The 21,369-nt window shown below is 42.8% G+C and overlaps 1 protein-coding gene across 1 annotated transcript; it reads right to left on the bottom strand.

Annotated features, from left to right (window-relative positions):
* Positions 1–1,737: 1,737 nt before the first annotated feature.
* Positions 1,738–16,324, bottom strand: dnttip2 (deoxynucleotidyltransferase, terminal, interacting protein 2). Its single transcript, XM_052011846.1, has 7 exons — positions 15,932–16,324; positions 9,466–10,346; positions 8,230–8,365; positions 6,312–6,407; positions 5,721–5,885; positions 4,311–4,420; positions 1,738–2,339 (listed from the first exon to the last, which is right to left on the bottom strand). Exons 1-7 carry the CDS (start codon positions 16,193–16,195, stop codon positions 2,246–2,248), a joined length of 1,746 nt encoding a protein of 581 aa, XP_051867806.1. The 5' UTR covers positions 16,196–16,324; the 3' UTR covers positions 1,738–2,245.
* Between the last annotated feature and the right edge of the window lie 5,045 nt (positions 16,325–21,369).

Below are 21,369 nucleotides of genomic sequence, written 5' to 3' on the forward strand. Positions count from 1 at the left end.
TCTAGAAAACAGTTCTTAATCTCTTTTTTCCCTTTGATTCCCATGTTATAAGTGGCAATGCATTCCATTGGGAAGTTTTTCTCTCAACAGTAATGCCCCTGGGGGTCCACAGTCTATAGGCAAAGGAATTCTGATTGTACCGGATATAGAAGTGAAAGGGCAGTTGTTTTAATTAACTAGAAATGGACTCTACATTCTTTGCTGCAGTAACGTTGTACAAGTATCAATAGAAGATTGCCCTGTCAATTTCCAAAGCAAATCCCTTAAGTGGCCCCACACCATGAACTGGCAGCCTGTGAAGCTTACAGTTGAACAGCTGTACTGTACTTTCATTTATACCTATTGCTGTTGAAACACACATATATAGAATATATGTATAAACAAACCTGGCAGCTTGGTGCTGCTAATACACCCCCAGTAGCTGCTCTGCAAACTAATGGTTTCAGATTCAAAACATGTCAGTGCACAGAGTTTCAACCTGTGTTTTAAATTTCCAACTTTCTCATCATTTCTTTTCTCCTTGGAGAATAAAAGAGTGGGTCAATATACATTTGTCATCTCTTCCTTTCTTCAATACAGCAAATCACCAAATTCTAATTTAGTGGACTCTCTTATTTAACCTTTTTTTTGCCAATTCCAGGAGTTTTTGTGATGGCCATGCCCAAATAAAGTTTAAAGGCATGGATATGCAATAAGTGTCATGGTCTGTAACAAAGGAATGATTATGACTGAGCATTGTTGTTCATAGATCAAGTGATCTCACAAGTACGATCTTTAAGCCGTCTTTTATTTTAATAGTTCATATAAATATCTTTATAATGTGTATGACCAAAGAAAGGAATGATTTCAGCATTCCCTGGATGCTGGATCAGGTTCCTAATCATTAATTACATCTTGCACAGTAAAAAAGGATTCTTCTGTGCATTTCTAAATATGAGCTACTTTGCATCAGTCTCTTGTGCTGATTTATTCCAAAAGCCTATTTCATAAATCTATTGGATAATTTGAACTTGGAGCAAAAAAAACTTGTGTAATTAGGGCAAACTGTTTTACACCTTGCTGTTAACCATACAGATATTCTTTCCCTCTACAAAAGCACTCACTCATGCTGAATGTGGTCCTCAGTTAAAAGGTCATGCAAGCCAGAATGCCAGTGTCCAAAAGCTATTTGATAGCTGGGGGACAAACTCTGTGCTGGCTGCACTTAGCACCAATGCCTGTGTATTTCTAGGATGCCAGTCGGGAGTGACAGCACAAAATGAATTTGGCTTATTTTAGTTGCTAATATGAGAACATCTCACTCACCACATTCCACGGTTGAGACTTCCGTGGTCTTCGCAACAGGTCCAGGAGCAGAAAACCCAAGTGTGAGGAGCTTAAAAAAAAAATTCTTTTTTTTTTGGGGGGGGGGGGGGGGGGGGGAAAGGGAGACGTATGGTGGATGGAGGGTGCCTTTAAGGCTGATTACATCAGCATGGTTGAAGGCTGGTCATGTGATCAAGGAGACTAACACAGTATTGTCTTTGTCAGTGGGATGGAATGGAACACTGCACTGGTTGTTCAGCAGATTCAGCAAAGGTTTGTCAAATGGCATGCATTGAGGCCAGAAGTACAAGGTAAAAGCTGGCAAAGGTGGGGCCAGTCAATCCAGCCCATTATTCCTCCCCAAAGGCATTTATCATTTAGTTGTACCAGAAATAAATTTTGCAAACCAATCAGAAAGGATTTTCCACTACATCATCAAAAACAAGTTTCATATTTATGAATCGCAGAAGGTGAATACAGCACAATAGATCATTTCCAAATCAGGGTGTTTACAAAGAGGCATTCTTAGCTCAAAAACTTTAATTGCCTGTCACACAAAGTCATCAGAACTTTGATATAGAAAATCTCTAAAGAATCCCATTCTTGACAGTCTGCACTCAACATCTGCTGAACAGACCCATGAAGTTTAGTTGCACCTACAAAATAATGAACAATACAAAGTGATTACAAATCTAAGTAAGCCTTATTAAATTTCTTTATCTATTTTGACATAACATATTCATTTCTTGAGGCTGGAAAATCATTCACGATACGTATCTCAGCACTGCTGGAGTTCTTTTATTTCTAAAATTGCATGTAGCTAAATTAGCTAACTTGCCTTCATGAATAGGCAAGAAAGAGGAGTTGGTAGCCCTGTCACTTTTGTAACTTTTTGTATGTATTATTGGCTATGGAAATACATCATGTTTTTCTTTGGGTTTTATTTTTTAAATTTCTTCTTCTTGCGATTCTTTTTGCCTGCAGCAAGAGCTGCTTTCTCTGCCATGATCTGTTGGTATTTTCTCTTGTTGTATCTGGAAAGAAACAAAAAAAAAATCAATTATTCACCATCTTTCCTTATTGTACATCAATGCCCCAACTGCTTGAGCTTATTCAAGTATTACTCATGATTCTCTTGAAACCTATATCAGTAAATTAAAACCTTCAGTTTAACTTCAACATGTTGCTTAAAAACAGGTCAAAGCCAACCTCACATGTGACAGGAGTAAAGTTATGCAGAATAAAAAAAAATTCATGCAGGTTCTCACTCCAGACTGGCTTTCCAGTGCCTGGAAAGCACAGAGGGACTGTGGCTCAGCAGGTATCACAGAGGGGACAATGTCTGGGAAGGAAAAACAGAAGTGAGTAAGCTCCAGTGGGCTTTATCATTGACTAGTGTGCCAACTCTCACTTTCAAAGGCACACAAAAGAAATGGAATCTTTTGCACAAGGTGTCAGCATTCCTGAAATGTTACAATCTTCAGGAAAGGAAAGAAGGGGGAATATCAAAAAAAAGCTTAAACTACAACATTAAATCTTAAAGCAGTCTTAATTCCTGCATCCAAAATGATTGTTAAAGCTGGACTTTATTTTTAGGAATTCATTGGTATGATGAATTGTCTGTGGACATTGTGTATCGGGACGCCCAAAGGCAGCTGATGAGGTTCCACAGAAAAGATGGTGAAAATGAAGAGCATTAGATCCTATAACATGAGTTGGTTATTAGAAGGAAGGAGATTGAGAGTAGGAGTAAAGTTACTCCCTAGGATGTTATTCTAGGAAGTAAATTTACTCCTACTCTCAATGATTGTTATTCTCTAGGATGTACACTGGGATGTGAGATACACTAAGGTGTGAGGTACAGTGCATCAAGAGCAAGTGATTACTGAGGAATATAGACAAAACAATGGGACTACGGAAAACAATGGAAGGTGAAGTTTAGTTTGCAAGTCAAGAAAGTTAAACTGAAATAGTTTCTTCATAGAGAGCATGTCTTATGAGGATAGGTTGAGTGAGTTAGGGCTTTTCTCTTTGAAGAGGAGGAAGATGAGGTGACTTGATAGAGATCTACAAGATGATAAGAGGCATAGATCAAGTGGACAGTCAGGGACTTTTTCCCATTGTGACAATGGCTAACACAAGGGGGCATAATTTTAAGGTGATTAGAGGAAGGTATGGGGTAAGTTTTTGTTTTACACAAAGAGTGGTGGGTGCGTGGAACGCACTGCCGGCAGAGGTTGTGGGGGCAGATACATTAGGGACATTTAAAAGACTCTTTGATAGACACATAAATGATAGAGAAATGGAGGGCTATATGGAGGGAAAGGTTAGATAGATCCTGGAGCAGAATAAAATGTCGGCACAACGTTGTGGGCCAAAGGGCCTCTATTGTGCTGTAGTGTTCTATGTTCTATAGTGAAAAATTAGATCCAGACATACACAAATCACTGAAAGCTAGTGCATGAATACAAATGATGTTCAGAAAGGGTAAATGAAACATTTACTTCTATCTCAAGGAATTCAGAAGAGAAGTAGCAATGCCTTCAGTTCTGAGTACTGCAACCCAGCAAAGATGATTGGTACAGCAAAAATTCATCAGAACTACACAGCCAAAAGGAGTTTAATTAAGGGGATTTTCGATAATCCCGGTCTTACATTCACTTGAAATTAAAAAATGAGGGTATATTATCTATTTTGAACATTCAATGATTAATGGATTCAGTGGTATCTAATACTGAGAAACACTCTCCAACAATGGAGGGAGCATGGTCTTAGAGGTAGGCAAGTTAGCAATCAAATCAGGAAATGCTTTTTCTACACAGAGGGCTATGGAAATCTGAACTGTTCTCTCTAAAATAAACTTTGAATGCTTGTTCAATTCAAAGTTTAAATATTTTAATTGATAGCTTTGTTAACTATGGAGAATGGAGCTAAGGAAAATTCAACGGAGCTGACACACAGATCAGGTGGCTTTCTCCTGTTCCTATGTATAGAAAATGGCATACCGTCGGAATTCTGCATCTGTCAGAAGCTCCTCCACCATTGTCTGCTTTCTTTGTTTCTTAGGTAATCGAGAGTGATAGAAATCTACTGGATTGTCCAGAACTTCACCAACCTATGAAAGATTTATACAAGTGGTTACACAATACAGTAATCATAAGATACCTTCTAAGAAATTTCTGGAGCACATTTCATTGGATGAATTAATAGAGTCTAAAACATGTTAGTTAGACTGTAAAGTATTAATAAATTACTATATTTCATTTATTAGTGAAGAATTTTTCCTGCAATCCAAATTGCTTTTGGTTGGCCTTAGTTTTGTTTCTGGCCACTTCTACCGAAGGAATAACATTGCATGCGCTGTTCACAAATAGCTAATTGGACGAAATGCAGACAGACAGAACCAGTGAGCTAGTGCTAATGACCATGCTGACTGTATTGGAGATTGAAGAGACTTGAGTGATTCAGGGATTTGACAGAGCAAGAAGGGAAACATTATTTCCTTAGGTGTGGAGTTAATGAGGAGAGTATTATTTCATTGTTTTATGTCAAAAATGAAAGAGGAGGTTATAATAAATGTCTTTATATAGAACCACTACACCATGAAATGCTTTTCCATGAGAAGTAATGGAAAGAAGCCAATGTGTGTTTTTTTTTAATAAGGGGCACCCAACCCAGAATAATCAATAAGCAGCTGCAAGGAGAATGAAACCATGACTGACATTGTCCACACCAACCCTCCAAATCAGGGAACGTCTGTGACAATCCCAATGTGGGATAATCTAATTCGGTTCAACTCTATTAGTTCAAAACCAATACTTCAACTCTATTCCATAGAGATTTTCTAGCCCAGTCAGAACACAGCATACTTGCAAACTGGTTTTAAATTTCTTCCTACAATGTGACTGATGCTTTATTTAGAAACACCGGACCCTCTAAAGTCACTCACTCAAGTGGACAGGACAGCTTCAGTCCCTGGCATAATGCATTCCCCCTTGTTGCATTTGTGGGTAACTGTGGACTTGGTGTCCATCATGCTTTCAAATGAACCTGCATTTCCTGCTTCCAGGTAGATAAAGGTATAGGATTTGAGGTAATTTCTTTGAAACTCCCTGTAGTTCCTCTCCTGTGTCTATAGTGTTGTCTTAAATTGTGACTATCGGCAGATCAATACCAGGCATGAAATATACAGATATGGAGGTCCCATATGTCTTCCTGGAGGAGATTTCAGTCAGGGAAGTACTACTAAATTAGCTAGCTTGCATTAAAGGGGAAATATTGCCAGCTGCATACTGAAGCGACTGCAGAGTCATTAGTGGCTTCTGTCTAGTGTGCTAACAAACTCTGCTACATGTAATAAACAAAGCTTAATGTTTTAAACATTATGCAGCAAAGCTCTTCTATTGTGATCATACCTGGAAGTACTTAGGGAAACCATCTCTGTCATTCTTCTTGTAGAAGCGTTTGGGGTCAATAGCAGCCCTCATTTTTAAGACCCGCAGATCATTCTTCAACTCATCTGTTAAATCAGGAGCTTTCATGTTGTACCAGCTTTCTCCTGTGGTCTTTGCACGCTCTTTCTAAATACGCAAAAATAATCAACAACAGGATGCTATTAAGGAGCATAATGATCCAAAGGAACTAATTAGTTTTAATTTGAGGTTTAGAAAAGATGTCTTTATTAGTCACATGTACATTCAAACACACAATGAAATGCATCTTTTGCATAGAGTGTTCTGGGGCCAGCCCACAAGTGTCGCCACGCTTCCGGCGCCAACATAGCATGCCTACAACTTCCTAACCCGTACGTTTTTGGAATATGGGAGGAAACTGAAGCTCCCAGAGGAAACCCACACAGACACGGGGAGAACGTACAAACTCCTTACTGACAGCTGCAGGAATTGAACCCGGGTCGTTGGCACTGTAATAGCATTGTGCTAACCACTATTCTCTGAATAAGCAGTAGCTATACCTGGAAATCAGAATGTTACGGTCTCCAAACTTACCCTGCGCATTTTTTTCAGTTGGCGTTCAGGCACCTTTAAAGATGGTATGCTATGTTTTTTTTCAAATTCTGGTGTCAGGATGCTATTTGTTAATAGCTGAGGAACAGAAAGCACAAATTACAAAAATGTTCTTACAGAAACCACTGTTACTTACGCAAATACCGAAGTGCAACAAGGTGTATCATACAGCATCTTTAGCAAAGCAAAAGATCTTACGGTGTTTAACAAATAAAAGTTGACACTAACCACATAAGAAAGTTTTAGAATGGATGCTAAAAGCTTGGTCAGAGGAGGCCTGAAGAAGAATCACAAAAGGATGAAAGAAAGGTTGAAATAGGAAGAGGTTTGGTGGAGGAAGTTAGAATGAGAAGCTGAAAGTAAGATCACCAAAAGTGGACTATTTAAACTTGGAAAGGACCAAAGGTTGTAGGAGATTGTAGTGATAAAGAGGCATGGCCATGAGGGGTATTTAATAATGAGAAATCAAGGCTTTGACCAGAAGTCAACATTCGCAAGCACAAGGTTTGCCAAGGTCAGCAAGCACAAAGGGTGATTATGACTTGATGAAAGTTAGAACAGGGGCAGTGAAGTTTCTGTTGACATCAGATCTACGATGGGACTAAACGGGAGCCTTGCCAGGATTTATCTAAAATAGTCAAGACGAGGGGAATCAAATATGTGGGTGAGGATTTTAGCTACAGTTCAGCTGAGGAAAAGGTGGAGTCAAGGATTTTTACACAGGTATAACAAACATTGCTTAGGTCACAACTGGAGTTCTGGGCAGTACACAAAAGGAAAGGTGTGATTGCATTGGAGAGGGTGCTGGGATTGTTTTCCATGGAGAAGAGGAATCTGAGGGGGCCCTCACTGAGGTATACAAAATATAAAGTAGACAATATGAAATGTTTCCCCATAGCAGAGGTATCTAAAACTAGAGGGCACAGGTTTAGGGTCAGGGGTAAAAGGTTTGGAGGGAATCCGAGGATGAACTTTTATGCAGAGGATGGTTTGAATCTGGAACACAATCTCTTGAGCGGGTGGTTCTTGTGTCAAGTCCAACGCAGCAGAAATATCTTAATGCTTGGCGTGTGATTATGTACCATGGGTTGGCAGGAAAGCAGAAAATGTTGGAAATACTCAATAGATTGGGCAACATTTGAGGAAAGTGATACCGAGTTAACATTTCAGGTTGATAAACTGGGCGAAGTTAGAAAACAAACACAATTTAAGTTGCAGAGAAGGGGGAGGGGTGGAAAGAACAAGGGAAATATCTGTGATAGGGTTGAGACCAAGAGAGAATGTGATTACATGATGGTGGGGCCTACTGGGAGAGGGTGGTGAGTGCTTGCTCATTGCTATCTCATTGGAGATGATTAGCGACAGGAGAGACAAAGAAGCAAAATGGTGGAACTGTGAAATATAGAATACTGCAGATGCTAGAAATCTGAAATAAAAGAGAATTCTGGAAATAGCCAGCAGGGCAGGCAGCATCTGTGGAGAGAGGAGAATGGAACTGATGTTACAGATTGATAACCTTTATCAGAACAGGCTAGTTTTGATGACAAGTTGGAAAGGTTGATCATCTTAAATTGTTGAATTCTTCTCTCCATAGATGCTGTCTGACCTGCTGTCAACTAACAAACTTTTATCCCCTCTCACAGTTTGCATTTATATCACTGTCTCTTTGGTCTCCACCCCATCACAGACATTCTCTTTGTTCTCTTCACCATCCCCCTTCTCTGCAAATTAAAGCATTTGTATTGCAAGGTTATCAATCTGAATTTTCTCTCTCCACAGATGCCACCTGTCCTACTGAGCACTTCTTGCATTTTGTTTTTATTTCAGATTTCCAATACCTGCATTTGCTTTTCGATAAAATTGAATGGCAAAAGGGTCAGAATGCAGCAAAACATCTTACCTCATCTTTTTCATTTTGATCCTTTAGTTTTTTTATGACTTTTGAATTGGTACCTTTGTCAGCATTAAAGTTTATGTAAAGGCCACCTAGTTCCTTGAGATTTAGCCCTGTATCAATACTGCTTGAAGAGTTTATTCTGAAATATATAAATAAGATTCCATTGATAAACTTTGCCAAGTTTCCCAACACAACTTTACCTGTGAACTTCAAAACATTCCAAATGGGAACAAGATTTTAAGACATCATTGCTTGCATTAAAACTGAAGGCTATGGTTTTGTCACCTGTTAGTTTGCCTGGATATTAAAAGCATAGTGAGCCATCATGTACCCTGTTCAATGATTTTCTGCCTGCACTAATATCATGACTCTTTCCAATAGCACTGAATGTATAGGGCACATCCTGGTGGGAACAGGATGGAAATGTCATTCAGGATCAATCCCTGCATGCCTACTGTTGAACAATAATGCCAACTGCAGTACTTCTGCTGTTATTGTAGATACCAGTGGGCTTATTTTTCATCATTTATGAATTATTTTATTCTTTGATTTCTTCCAAAGGAAATTTAAGCAATTTCTCCCTAATATGTTTCACCAGAAATTAAACAGAATTGTTACTTGAGCTAATGTTTATGGGTTGAATTTTACTTTCAATACTCAAATGTAAAGATAGAAAAGTATTTTTAAATGACATTCCTTCAATTTACAGTAAAAGATCATGGTAATAACATAAAAGGCATTTTGTTCCCCCAAACTTCCAAGTCCATGAAGTTCATGGATAGCTTAAATGGGACACATTTGATTAGGATTTTGTGTACTGCAATACAAGGATCATTTAGGTTTGAATGCGGGACATAGTTAAAAAAAATATTCAGCTGTGATTTCTTAGTGTGCAATGATTGATTTTTTTTATATATATTAGCTCATTTCGTGCTTTTTGTTGGCCAAAATTTACTGACCTCTGGCCAGCGATTCTGTAGAGGACTGCAGGCAATTTCCTCATCACTCTGACTTCCACGATTGCACATCGCAACAGGGAAGTCAGAGGAGAGCTGGAGATCAGATGCTTGTGTTACGTTGATGGACTCAGCACTGTCTCAGCTCTGGGAAAGTGTGCAACAACTGGGGGCATTGGGTTGGACTGAGCACAATCCAGCCTGTAATCTACTTAACAAATGCCAATATAATTCACTGCTTTGCAAGTGTTAATGCAAATATTTAAACCTTTTTTATACTTACAGTCTAGACTTGGTTTTCAAAATGTCATCTTCTTCCTCCTCATCTTCATCAATAAAATCATCTTCTTCCCCTTCCTCTGATTCTTCTCCTCTGTCCCCAGTTTCTGCTTCACTTTCCTCACTATCTTCTTTTCCACTTGAGTCCAAGTAAAATTTTCTGTCTTGATCTATCCCAGGCTGAGTGTCAATCACAAACAGGTTGCTATCCTTTTCCAAAGGACTTCCTGCAGTTACAGAAGGAATGGTAGAGTCTCCTGGTATAACGTCCCTGCTGGATTCCTCCAGCAACACATCACAGTTGCCATCGCTCTGAGTACTTTTGTCTTCAACACTGCTAAGCAGTAAACTGATAACAGCGGGAGTCTCACTTAGAGTCTTGCAATCTAAATCACCTCCTTTATTCTCTTGATTGTTTGTCTCTTGATCTATTTCATTATCAATTTCATGACTTTCAGTCAAATTTTCCTTCTCTGTGTCTGCATTATTTTCTATATTAGAGCTCTCTGAGTCATCTAGTTCCAACTTATCGCTGAGTTCCTTTGACTGGATTGGACTGGGCTGCAATTCATCCTGCACAATTTGCTTCTCTTGATTTACTTCAATTGGTTCTATACAAATTTCATAAGTTTTTACTTCAGTCAAATTTTCCTTCTCAGTCTCTGCCTTATTTTCTACGACAACGCTCTTTGGGGACTGGTCATCGAATCTGAGTTCTGCTGGCTGCACCAGACTTGGTTGCGATTCAGCCTGAACAACGTGTTTCTCTTTCTCTCTCTCCTTGTTGTTGCATTGAGATTCAGTAAGGCTTCCTGAATTAGCTTCAGACCTTCTACTCTTGCTCTTCCTTTGACTGACAGGTGTTCTTGTTCTAGATACTGCCGCCTAAAAAAAATGACATATGGGTGCATTTTTAATTTTTCAGTGAAGATGAAAAATGAGTAACAGGCAAACTTCAGTATCTACAATCGCTGGCTCTTTTTTGAGAATGTGTCAACATGAACATTTTTGCATCTTACAAGAAACACCATTTTTTTGTACTTATTTGTTGGAGTGAGCAGAGCGAGCTCTTTCAGACTGAAACCATTACTTTGAGCACTTGTGAGGCAGGACTGGCCATTTAAGGACTGGGAGGAGGAGAGGTTTCTTCATGCAGAAGGTGGAATTCTCTACCCCAAAGGGTTGTGGAGGTTCAATCATTGAGTTCATTCTGAACGGAAACCAATAGCCGAGTGGTGTCGCAACAACAACCTCGCACTCAACGTCAGCAAGACCAAGGAACTGATTGTGGACTTCAGGAAGGGGAAGTCAGGAAAACACACACCAGTCCTCATTGAGGGGTCAGCGGTGGAAAGGGTCAGCAGCTTCAAGTTCCTGGGCGTCAACATCTCAGAGGATCTATCCTGGGCCCAACACATTGATATAATCACGAAGAAGGCACGCCAGCGGCTCTACTTCGTTAGGAGTTTCAGGAGATTCGGAATGTCACCAAAGACCCTTGCAAGTTTCTGCAGATGTACGGCAGAGAGCACTCTGACTGGTTGCATCACTGCCTGGTGTGGAGGCTCCAATGCACAGGATCAAAAGAGGCTGCAGAGGGTTGCAGACTCAGCCAGCTCCATCACGGGCACAACTGTCTCCACCACTGAGGACACCTTCACGAGGTGATGTCTCAAGGCAGCGGCATCCATCACCAAGGACCCTCACTGTCCGGGACATGCCCTCTTCACATTACTACCATCAGGGAGGAGTTGCAGGAGCCTGAGGACCCACACTCAATGATTTAGGAACAGCTTCTTCCCCTCCGCCATCAGATTTCTGAACAGTCCATGAACACTACTCTGTTATTCCCTTTTTTGCACTATTAATTTTGTAATTTATAGTAATTTTTATGTCTTGCACTGCAGTACTGCCACAAAACAACAAATTTCACAACATACATTAGTGATAACAAACCTGATACTGATTAAAAAAAAATGCCATTGGTATATTTGCCATGATTTTAAGCAATGGCAGAGTAGGTTTGAATGGTCAAATGGCCTCCTCCTACTTCTTATGCTCATTTATCTCATTGTTCCTTAAAAATTCTCATCCCACTTCACCCATAGCTCCAGTGCCCTGGGTTCAATCCTGATCTCTGCTGCTGTATGTGTGGAGTTCATATGTCTCCCTGTGACTGCATGCAGTCCAAAGGCATGTGGGCTGGTGGATTAAATGGCTACTGTAAAACAGTGTCTCATGTGTAAGTGAGGTGGGGAATCTGGGAGGAGTTCATGGGAATGTGGGGAGAATAAAATGGTATTACTGTTGGATTAGTGTAAATTGGTGCTTGGTGGATGGGACGCACTTGGTGTTTCTCTGCTGTAATACAATGAACAACTCATCTTCAGTGATTCATCAATCCATTGTCCTCTTACTCAGGAACAAAAATCTAGATTGATGTAGGAAGCAGAATGGGGCACATGGACCCCTGACTCTTTCCCACCACAACAAGAGTCACAAAAGGTACAACACAGACACAGGCCCTTTGGCCCAAGTCTGCGCCAACCAACTATCACCATTTACTCTAATCTTACATTAAACACATTTTTATATTTCCCCTCATTCTCATCAACTCCCCCCAGATTCTACCATTCATCTCTACACTAGGGATAATTTACAGTGGCCAATTAACTTGCCCACTCGCTCTTCTTTGGGATATTGAAGGAAACTAGAGCACCCAGAGGAAATACATGCAGTCACAGGGAGAACGAGTAAACTGCACACAGACAGCACCTGCTATCAACAAAATCAAAAGAGCTGGTCATTGATTTCAGGAAGGGGGCAGTGTACATGCACCTGTCTACATCAATGGTGCTGAGGTTGAGAGGGTTGAGAGTTCCAAGTTCCTAGGAGTGAACATCGCCAATAGCTGGTCCTGGTTAAATCACGTAGATGCCACAGCCAAGAAAGCTCACCAGCACCTCTACTTCCTCAGGAGGCTAAAGAAATTTGGTATGTCCCCTTTGACACTCACTAACTTTTATCGATGCACCATAGAAAGCATCCTGTCTGGATGCATCACAGTTTGGTACGGCAACTGCTCTGCCCAGGACCACAAGAAACTGCAGAGAGTTGTGGACACAGCCCAGCGCGTCACAGAAACCAGCCTCCCCTCCTTGGACTCTGTCTTTACCTCTTGCTGCCTTGGCGAAGCAGCCAGCATTATCAAAGACCCCACCCACCCAGGTCATTCTCTCTTCTCTCCTCTTCCATCAGGTAGAAGATACAGAAGCCTGAGGGCACATACCACCAGGCTTAAGGATAGCTTCTACCCCACTGTGATGACTATTGAACAGTTCCCTTATACAATGAGATGGACTCTGACCTCACGATCTACCTTGTTGTGACCTTGCACCTTACTGCACTGCACTTTCTCTGTAGCTGTGGCACTTTACTCTGTACACTACGGATAATTTACAGTGGCCAATTAACTTGCCCACTTGCTCTTCTTTGGGATATTGAAGGAAACTAGAACACCCAGTTTTTACCTCTACTACCTCAATGCACTCTGTACTAACTCAATGTAACTGCACCGTGTAATGAATTGACCTGTACGATCAGTATGTAAGACAAGTTTTTCACTGTACCTCGGTAAAGGTACAATAATAAACCAACACCCAAAGGTCAGGACTGGCAGCTCTACCACCTGTGTCATTGTGCCAGCCTGATTTTTTAAAGAGCCTTGACTCCACCCTGCCTGTCCCCCATGAACGTTAGTTCTCCCATGGTCCAAAAGTCATCTTGGCCGAAGCATGAAGCATTCTGCTCTCTGGGGTAGAAAATCCCAGATTCACAAGTTCAGAGAAAAGAATCCTCAAGTGGTGAATGGTCAACCCCCATGCTGAGGCCCCACCAACCCCCCCACCTGTTCTTGACTCTCTCACCAGAGGAAATACTTTTACAATATCAACCCTGCCAAACTCTCTCAAAACCATTCATTACATGCAAAATGCTGGAGGAACTCAGCAGGTCAGGCATCATCTATGGAGGGAAAGGAACAGTCGACATTTCAGGTCGAGACTCTTCATCAGGATAGAGAAGTCACATCTTCCCCTCCTCATCCCTTTCTGCTCCCTGTAAGCCCATTCTCTCCATGGCTCCCTCCTCACCCATCACACCCCCCCCCCCCCCCACCCATCCATCCCTTTCCAGGCACTTCAGCTTGCAACTGTAGGAGGTGTAACACTTGCCCCTGCACCTCCTCCTCCATCATCATACAAGGACCTACACAGCCCTTCCAGGTGAGGCAGACATTCACGTGCACCTCCTTCAATCTTGCCTATTGCATTCAGGGCTCTCGGTGTGGCCTCCTCTACGTTGGTGAGACCAAGCGCAGACTGGGTGACTGCTTTGACAAACACCTGAGCTCTGTGCACAGTGGCTCCCAAAGTTGCATGTCGTTTCAACTCCCATCCCCATCTGTCTGTCTTTGACCCCCTCCACTGCCAGAGTGAGGACAAATGCAAACTAGAGGAACAGCACCTCATATTTCGCCTGGGTAGTCTACAACCCAATGGCATAAGCAATGAACTGCCCAATTTCAGGCAGATGCACCCACCCCTCTGTTCCTTTCTCTATCCTTCTGACCCACCCTGGTCCCCTCACATATCCCCTTCTTTCCAAACCCCCCAAGTTTCCTGAGCAACAAACAATCTGCTGGAGGAATTCAGTGGGTCAAGCAGCATCCAGGGGTGGGGTGGGGGAGGGAATTGGTGACGTTTTGGGTCGAAACCCTACATGAGGGCAGCATCATTCCTCAAGATTCCAACATCTGCAGTCTTGTGTCTCCTGTTTCCCATTTCTTTCCCCTCCCTCACCTGGTTCCATTTGCCTAATCACCCACTCAGTCCCCTCTCATCCCCTCCAATCCCCAGCACCACCATCCTCGTGTCACCGTCATCACACCTCATTACGCTAAATTCTGTGCTACCAAGGAAGGAATGGGGGGAGCACATTGTTGTTTGGAGTCCCATCTTGGAGATCTTTGCCATTAAACTATGGCCCCCAAGTGCCGCCTCAGGTGATTATAGAAGATCCTAAGTCACCAGTTCAAGGAAGAGCGCTGTACAGATCGTTCCCAAGTTACAACAGGGTTCCATTTCTGTGAGGTGTTTGTAACCCAAGCAGTTTGCATGTTGGAAACCTCGATGCTCCAGGTCAAAACCCTGTATCAGGACCCGATGCAGAGTTTCAACCTGAAACGTTGACAATTCCTTCCTACCCCACAAATGCTGCTCAACCTGCTGAGTTCCTCCAGCAGATTGCCTGTCGCTCCAGATTCTAGCACCTGCAGTCTCTTGTGTCTTGCAAGTCGGAAATGCAGCAGCAAACTGAGTTCCCACAGGCAGAAGTTGCCTACGGCCTGGCTGCAGCCAGAAATCCATCCCGCTGGGCTCCCAAATGCTCGTTCGCATGTTAAGGCTGTCCATAAATTGGGTGTTCATAACCCAGGAGACAGACAGCTGCTTTAAATTCCTGGGCATTAACATATCGGATGACCTGTCCTGGGCCCAGCGCATAGATGCAATCATAAGGAAAGTGCTCCAGTGTCTTTACTTTCTTAGGAGGTTTGGCATGTCACTGAACATTCTAACAGACTTTGACAGATGTAATTTTGAAATATCCTGACTGGTTGCATCACGGTATGGTACGGCAATTCGAATGTGCAGGAACAGAAGAAGCTGAAGAGAGTAGTGGACTCTGCCTAATACATCACGGACCCATCCCTCCCCACCATCGAAAATATCCACATGTGGTGCTGTCTCAAAAAGGCAACATCTATCATCAATGATCCCCACCACCTGGGCCATACCATCTTCTCGCAGCTACCATCAGGAAGGAGGTACAGAGAGGCCTGAAGCCCCACAAAACCAGGTTCAAGAACGGCTACATCCCTTCAACCATTCTGTTCTTGAACCAACCGGCAAAACCCTAATCACTGCAGTTTAGCAACACTGTGACCACTTTGCACTAAAATGGACTTTTAAAAATTTTAATTGTGTTCTTTCTTGATAAAAATTTGTACAATTTTTCTTGTGAATACTGCTTATCTGATGCTATGTGCCTGTGATGCTGCTGCAAGGGAGTTTTTCATTGCACTTGTGCACACATGTACTTGTGCACATGGCAATAAATTCGACTTTGACCTTAACTATACCCTGTCCAATATTCACCGCCCAGACAGAGTCCCCTAGCACACTCCTGTGTGCAGGAGCTGGCTGTGGTTGAGGCTCCCACCTTTGCAGTGACCACACCAGGAGCTCCCTGGCTTCGGGGACACGCTGCAGCTTTCCGCCGCCGGCCCTGCCCCGTCCCACGGCCTCCCGCCGCCCCTCACACCCACCCCGGCTCCTGCCTGCGGTCCTTCCCTTCCCACCCCCCTCCCCACCCTGCGCCGGCAAGAAGCGCCAGGGCACCCCCACCCTTACCTCGGCGACCGCAGTCCGCCGGCCGCTCCGGGTCTGCACCATCCCGCCAGCCCCCCGCCCGCCACTTCCGCTCGGTGTCACACCGGGGGGGTTCCCTCGGACACTTCCGCTTGGTGTCACCACGAAACGGACACGGCACGGTCGACGCAGGGGAGCGCTGGAGGAACGCGGCGGGTCGGGCAGCATCCATGGAGGGGAACGGGGCAGTCGGCGACCCTTCACCCGGACTGCAGACCCTTCATCTGTTGCTCCGGTTTCCAGCATCTGCAGTCTCTTGTGTCTCCATTTTACTGCATCGCCAACGATTGATACCGAGGTGAAACAAGCCCCAACCAGCCGTGAGGATTCACGTTCTGGTTAAATAGTCTTACATCTATTCTAGTTCCATGCATATATGTATATTACTTAATTTAGTGGCGTTTAAAGCATTCAAGGGATATAGAGTTAACCCAGGAAAAAAGATCAAACCTTCCCAATTAACATTGCATCCTCCTCCTCCAAGGACACTGCAGCAGTCTGAGTATTGACTTGTTTCATCCTCTGCAGGTGGATTGGTCTGACGCGTTCTGCGCTTTTTACATTTAGCTTTTTCTTAATTTTCTTTAACTGGTGCAAACAAAAATGCGCACAGCCTCACAGATTGAGATACGTTAGTCATAATGTAGGCGATTATTCACAACCGAGGATGAACTTGGAGGTCACTGTGATTAGCCAAACCCTTGTTATTGCGTATGGACCAAGAATGTTTGTTAGTGGGGAGGTTATTGTCGTTTTGCATTTCTAACGATTAAGAACCATAGAACAATACGGCACAATACAGGCCCTTCGGCCCACCATGTTGTGCCGCCCTTGAAACCACACCTATGTCTATCTAACTCCTTCCTCCCACATATCCCTCTAACTTAAATTCCTCCATACTCTTATCTAACAATCTCTTGAATTTATCCAATGTATCAGCCTCCACTACCACCCCAGGCAGTGCATTCCATGCACAAACCACTCTCTGGGTGAAAAACCTCCCTCTGACATCACCTTTGAACTTCCCACCCAATACCTTAAAGCCATGTCCTCTTGTTTTGAGCATTGGCGCCCTGGGAAAGAGGCGTTGGCTGTCCACTCTATCTATTCCTCTCAATATCTTGTATACCTCTATCATGTCTCCCCTTATCCTCCTCCTCTCCAATGAGAACAGCCCTAGCTTCTTTAATCTCTCCCCATAATCCATACTCTCCAATCCAGACAGCATCCTGGTAAATCTCCTCTGCACCCTTTCCAACACCTCCACATCCTTCTTATAATGAGGCGACCAGAACTGGACACAGTACTCCAAGTGTGGCCTAACCAGAGTTTTGTAAAGCTGCATCATCACTTTGCGGCTCTTAAACTCGATCCCCCGACTTATGAAAGCTAACATCCCATAAGCTTTCTTAACTACCTTATCCACCTGCGAGGCAACTTTCAGTGATCTGTGGATATGAACCCCCAGATCCCTCTGCTCCTCTACGCTGTCCAGAATCCTGCCATTTACCTTGTACTCTGCCTTGGAGTTTATCCTTCCAAAGTGTACCACCTCACACTTCTCTGGATTGAACTCCATCTGCCACTTGTCAGCCCAGCTCTGCACCCTATCAACATCATTCTGCAAGCTTCTACAGCTCTCCACAACACCACCGATCTTTGTGTCATCTGCAAACTTGCTAACCCACCCCTCCACCCCCTCATTTAAGTCGTTAATAAATATCACAAAAAGCAGAGGTCCCAGACCGATCCCTGCGGGACACCACTAGTCACAGCCCTCCAATCTGAATGCCTCCACCACAACCCTCTGCTTTCTACAGGCTAGCCAATTTTGAATCCACACGGCCAAGCTTCCCCGGATCCCTTGGCCTCTGACCTTCTGAAGAAGCCTACCATTGCGGGACCTTGTCAAACGCCTTACTAAAATCCATGTAGACCACATCCACTGCACTACCCTCATCAATCTTCCTGGTCACCTCCTCAAAGAACCCTATCAGGATTGTAAGGCAAGATCTTCCCTTCACAAAACCATGCTGGCTGTCCCTAATCAGTCCATGTTTCTCCAAGTGCTTATAGATCCTATCTCTTAGAATTCTTTCCAACAGCTTACCCACCACAGATGTAAGCATCACCGGTTTGTAATTCCCTGGACTATCCCTACTACCTTTTTTGAATAAGGGGACAACATTCGCCACCCTCCAATCTTCCAGTACCATCCCCATTGACAATGAGGAGTCAAAGATCCTAACCAACGGTTCAGCAATCTCCTCCCTCGCCTCACGAAGCAGCCTGGGGAATATTCCGTCAGGCCTCGGGGACTTATCTGTCCTAATATTTTCTAACAACTCCACCACATCCTCTCTCTCAATATCTACATACTCCAGAACATTACCCTCACCTACACTGTTCTCAGCATCAAGACCTCTCTCCTTGGTGAATACCGAAGAGAAGTATTCATTGAGAACCTCACCCACTTCCACAGCTTCCAGGCACATCCTCCCACCTTTGTCTTTAATCGGACCTACCTTTACCCTAGCCACCCTTCTGCTCTTTACGTACGAGAAAAAAGCCTTGGGATTCTCCTTAACCCAGAAAATGCAATACATCTAACAGGTTTGCATCAAAGAGTATAGATGTCATTGAGGGGAGGGGAGATAAATGAACAGTTTAGATGAATGAGAGGTTCTGTCATGGGAACTTCCAAAATTCACTCATATTGGCTGGAGTGTCTAGAACTAGTGATCACAGTCTGAAATTGAGAGGTTGACCAGATCAGCGCACAGCTGAGAAGAAATTTCTTCACTCATAGGTTTGTGAAAATTTCAAATTCTCTTTCCTGGGGGACTGTGAAGGTTTTGTAAGTCCAAGATTTTTAAATATTAAGGCATTCAAGGGATATAGAGTTAACACAGGGAAAAAAAAAATCAAACCTGTATGCAACCCACCCTGTGTAATGCCACAATTGCAGCAAGAATTCCTTATTCTTGCACTCCATCTCCTTTGCGATGAGGGCTAACTTTCCACTTGCTTCCTTTGCTAACTTTGTTCCTTGTACAAGGACATACAGATCTCTCTGAACACCAATACTCAAGTCGCTCGCCAGTTAAATAGTTTGATAGGATATCTCCTCTGCCGATCAAAGACCTAAATGTTATTGGTTTTCATGGCCCTGTGCTTGACAGTTTGTAAATGTTTTTTATAGCCATCAAGACCTTTGAGGAACAAATTAAAATTAAACACTATAGAATCATAGTTGTGCCGACCTTTAAACCTTGCCTAAGACTATTTAACCCCTTCCTCCCACATATCCCTCTATTTTAAATTCCTCCTTATGCTTATCTAACAATCTCTTGAATTTGACCAATGTACCTGCCTCCACCACCACCCCAGGCAGCACATTCCATGCCCCAACCACTCTGGGTAAAAAACCTCCCTCATATCTCCCTTGAACTTCCCATCCATTACTTTAAAGCCATGCCCTCTTGTATTGGGCATGCTGCCCTGGGAAAGAGGTGCTGGCTGTCCACTCTATCTATTCTTCTTAATATTTTGTATACCTCTATCGTATCTCCTCTCATCCTCCTTCTCTCCAAAGAGTAAAGCCCTAGCTCCCTTAGTCTCTCTTCATAATCCATACTCCCTAATCCAGTCAGCATCCTGGTAAATCTCCTCTGCACCCTTTCCAAAACTTCCACATCCTTCCTATAATGAGGCAAGCAGAACTGGACACAGTACTCTAAGTGTGGTCTAACTAGAGTTTTGTAAAGCTGCAGCATTACCTTGCGGCTCTTAAACTCGATCCCACGATTTATGAATGCTAACATCCCATAAGCTTTATTAACTACCCTATCTACCTGTGAGGCAACTTTCAGGTATCTGTGGATATGAACCCCCAGATCCCTCTGCTCCTCCACACTACCCAGAATCCTGCCATTAACCTTGTACTCCACCTTGGAGTTTGTCCTTCCAAAGTGTACCACCTCACACTTCTCCAGATTGAACTCAATCTGCCACTTCTCAGCCCAGCTCTGCATCCTATCAATGTCCCTCTGCAATCTTTGACAGTCCTCCACACTATCCACACCACCACCAACCTTTGTGTCGTCTGCAAACTTGCCAACCCACCCTTCTACCCCCTCATCCAAGTCATTAATAAAAATCACGAAAAATAGAGGTCCCGGAACCGATCCTTGTGGGACACCGCTAGTCACAGCCCTCCAATCTGAATGCAGTCCCTCCACCACAACCCTCTGCTTTCTACAGGCAAGCCAATTCTGAATCCACATGGCCAAGCCTCCCTGGATCCCATGCCCTCTGAAGAAGTCTACCATGAGGAACCTTGTCGAATGCCTTACTAAAATCCATGTAGACCACATCTACTGCACTACCCTCATCAATCTGCCTGGTCACCTCTTCAAAGAACCCTTTATTGTAGCAAAGATTTGTTAAGCAAATATTTGCTAACCACACACCTGTACATACTTTTGAATATTCTTTGTCCTCATCACAACCCACTTTTGCATCTTCATAATCAGCAAATTTGCATACACTCAGTCTCTTCGTTTAAAAACAATAAGTTGTAGAGCTAAGGGTTTAGCATTCATCCCAGAACTAGTTACAGCTTGCCAAATTGAAAATGACCAGTTTATCTTGATTAACAGGATGAAAACAATCTATGCCAATAAGTTACTCTGAACTTCACAAACCCTTTTGCAGTAATCTTTCACATACACCTTATTAAATTCCTTTTCAATATCCAAATATACTACAGCCAATGGCTGCCTTTTATCTAGCTTGCTATCTACATCCTCAAAAGATGAAAAAGCTATTTCCCTTTCGTCATACCATGTTGACACTGCCTAATCACATTATACATTTTAAGTGCTCAATCATCATCGCCTTAATGACCTTCATAACCTTCTAAAGTATAGGCTTAGTCTTTTCCCATAAATGTTAGGCTGAACCACTTTCCCTCTTTCTTGAATAGTGAAATTACATTTGCACCTTTCCAGTTTGCTGGGATCCAGTTTCCAGCATCTAGGGAATTTAAGGTTACAACCAATGCTTTGCACCATCTCAGCAGCCACCTTTTCTAGAATCTTAGTTTGCATCAAGTTTAGAGGGCTTGCCAGCTTTCAGTCTATTAATTTGCTTAGATTTTTTTTTACTCAAATGATAATCATCTCATTCTTTTGCTGCTTGGTTACCAACTATTTTTGATACACCTAATTGTAAATTATAACAATTCCAGTATAATCCCTATTCCCAATTAAATATGCCATGTCAACTACTAAGGGACTTTAAACTCTTACATTTTGCATAAGTTCCAACAATCTGATTTTATATTTTCTACTTCATGTTCATTCTATTTTAGCAGCCTATTAGTTATCCTTTGCAGTTCTCTAAAATTCTCCTGATCC

This window comes from Pristis pectinata, chromosome 3 (assembly GCF_009764475.1).
Source record: "Pristis pectinata isolate sPriPec2 chromosome 3, sPriPec2.1.pri, whole genome shotgun sequence".
NCBI lineage: Eukaryota > Metazoa > Chordata > Chondrichthyes > Rhinopristiformes > Pristidae > Pristis > Pristis pectinata.

What these genes read in the sequence shown, in the direction of transcription:
- dnttip2 (XM_052011846.1), bottom strand. Translation starts at nt 16,195, where the DNA reads ATGCTGGAAACCGGAGCAACAGATGAAGGGTCTGCAGTCCGGGTGAAG. An exon ending in ATCAAAATGAAAAAGATGAG is followed by an intron (nt 6,408 to 8,229) that starts GTAAGATGTTTT and finishes TCTGTTCCTCAG; the next exon opens with CTATTAACAAATAGCATCCT. An exon ending in GTTTCCCTAAGTACTTCCAG is followed by an intron (nt 4,421 to 5,720) that starts GTATGATCACAA and finishes AATCTTTCATAG; the next exon opens with GTTGGTGAAGTTCTGGACAA.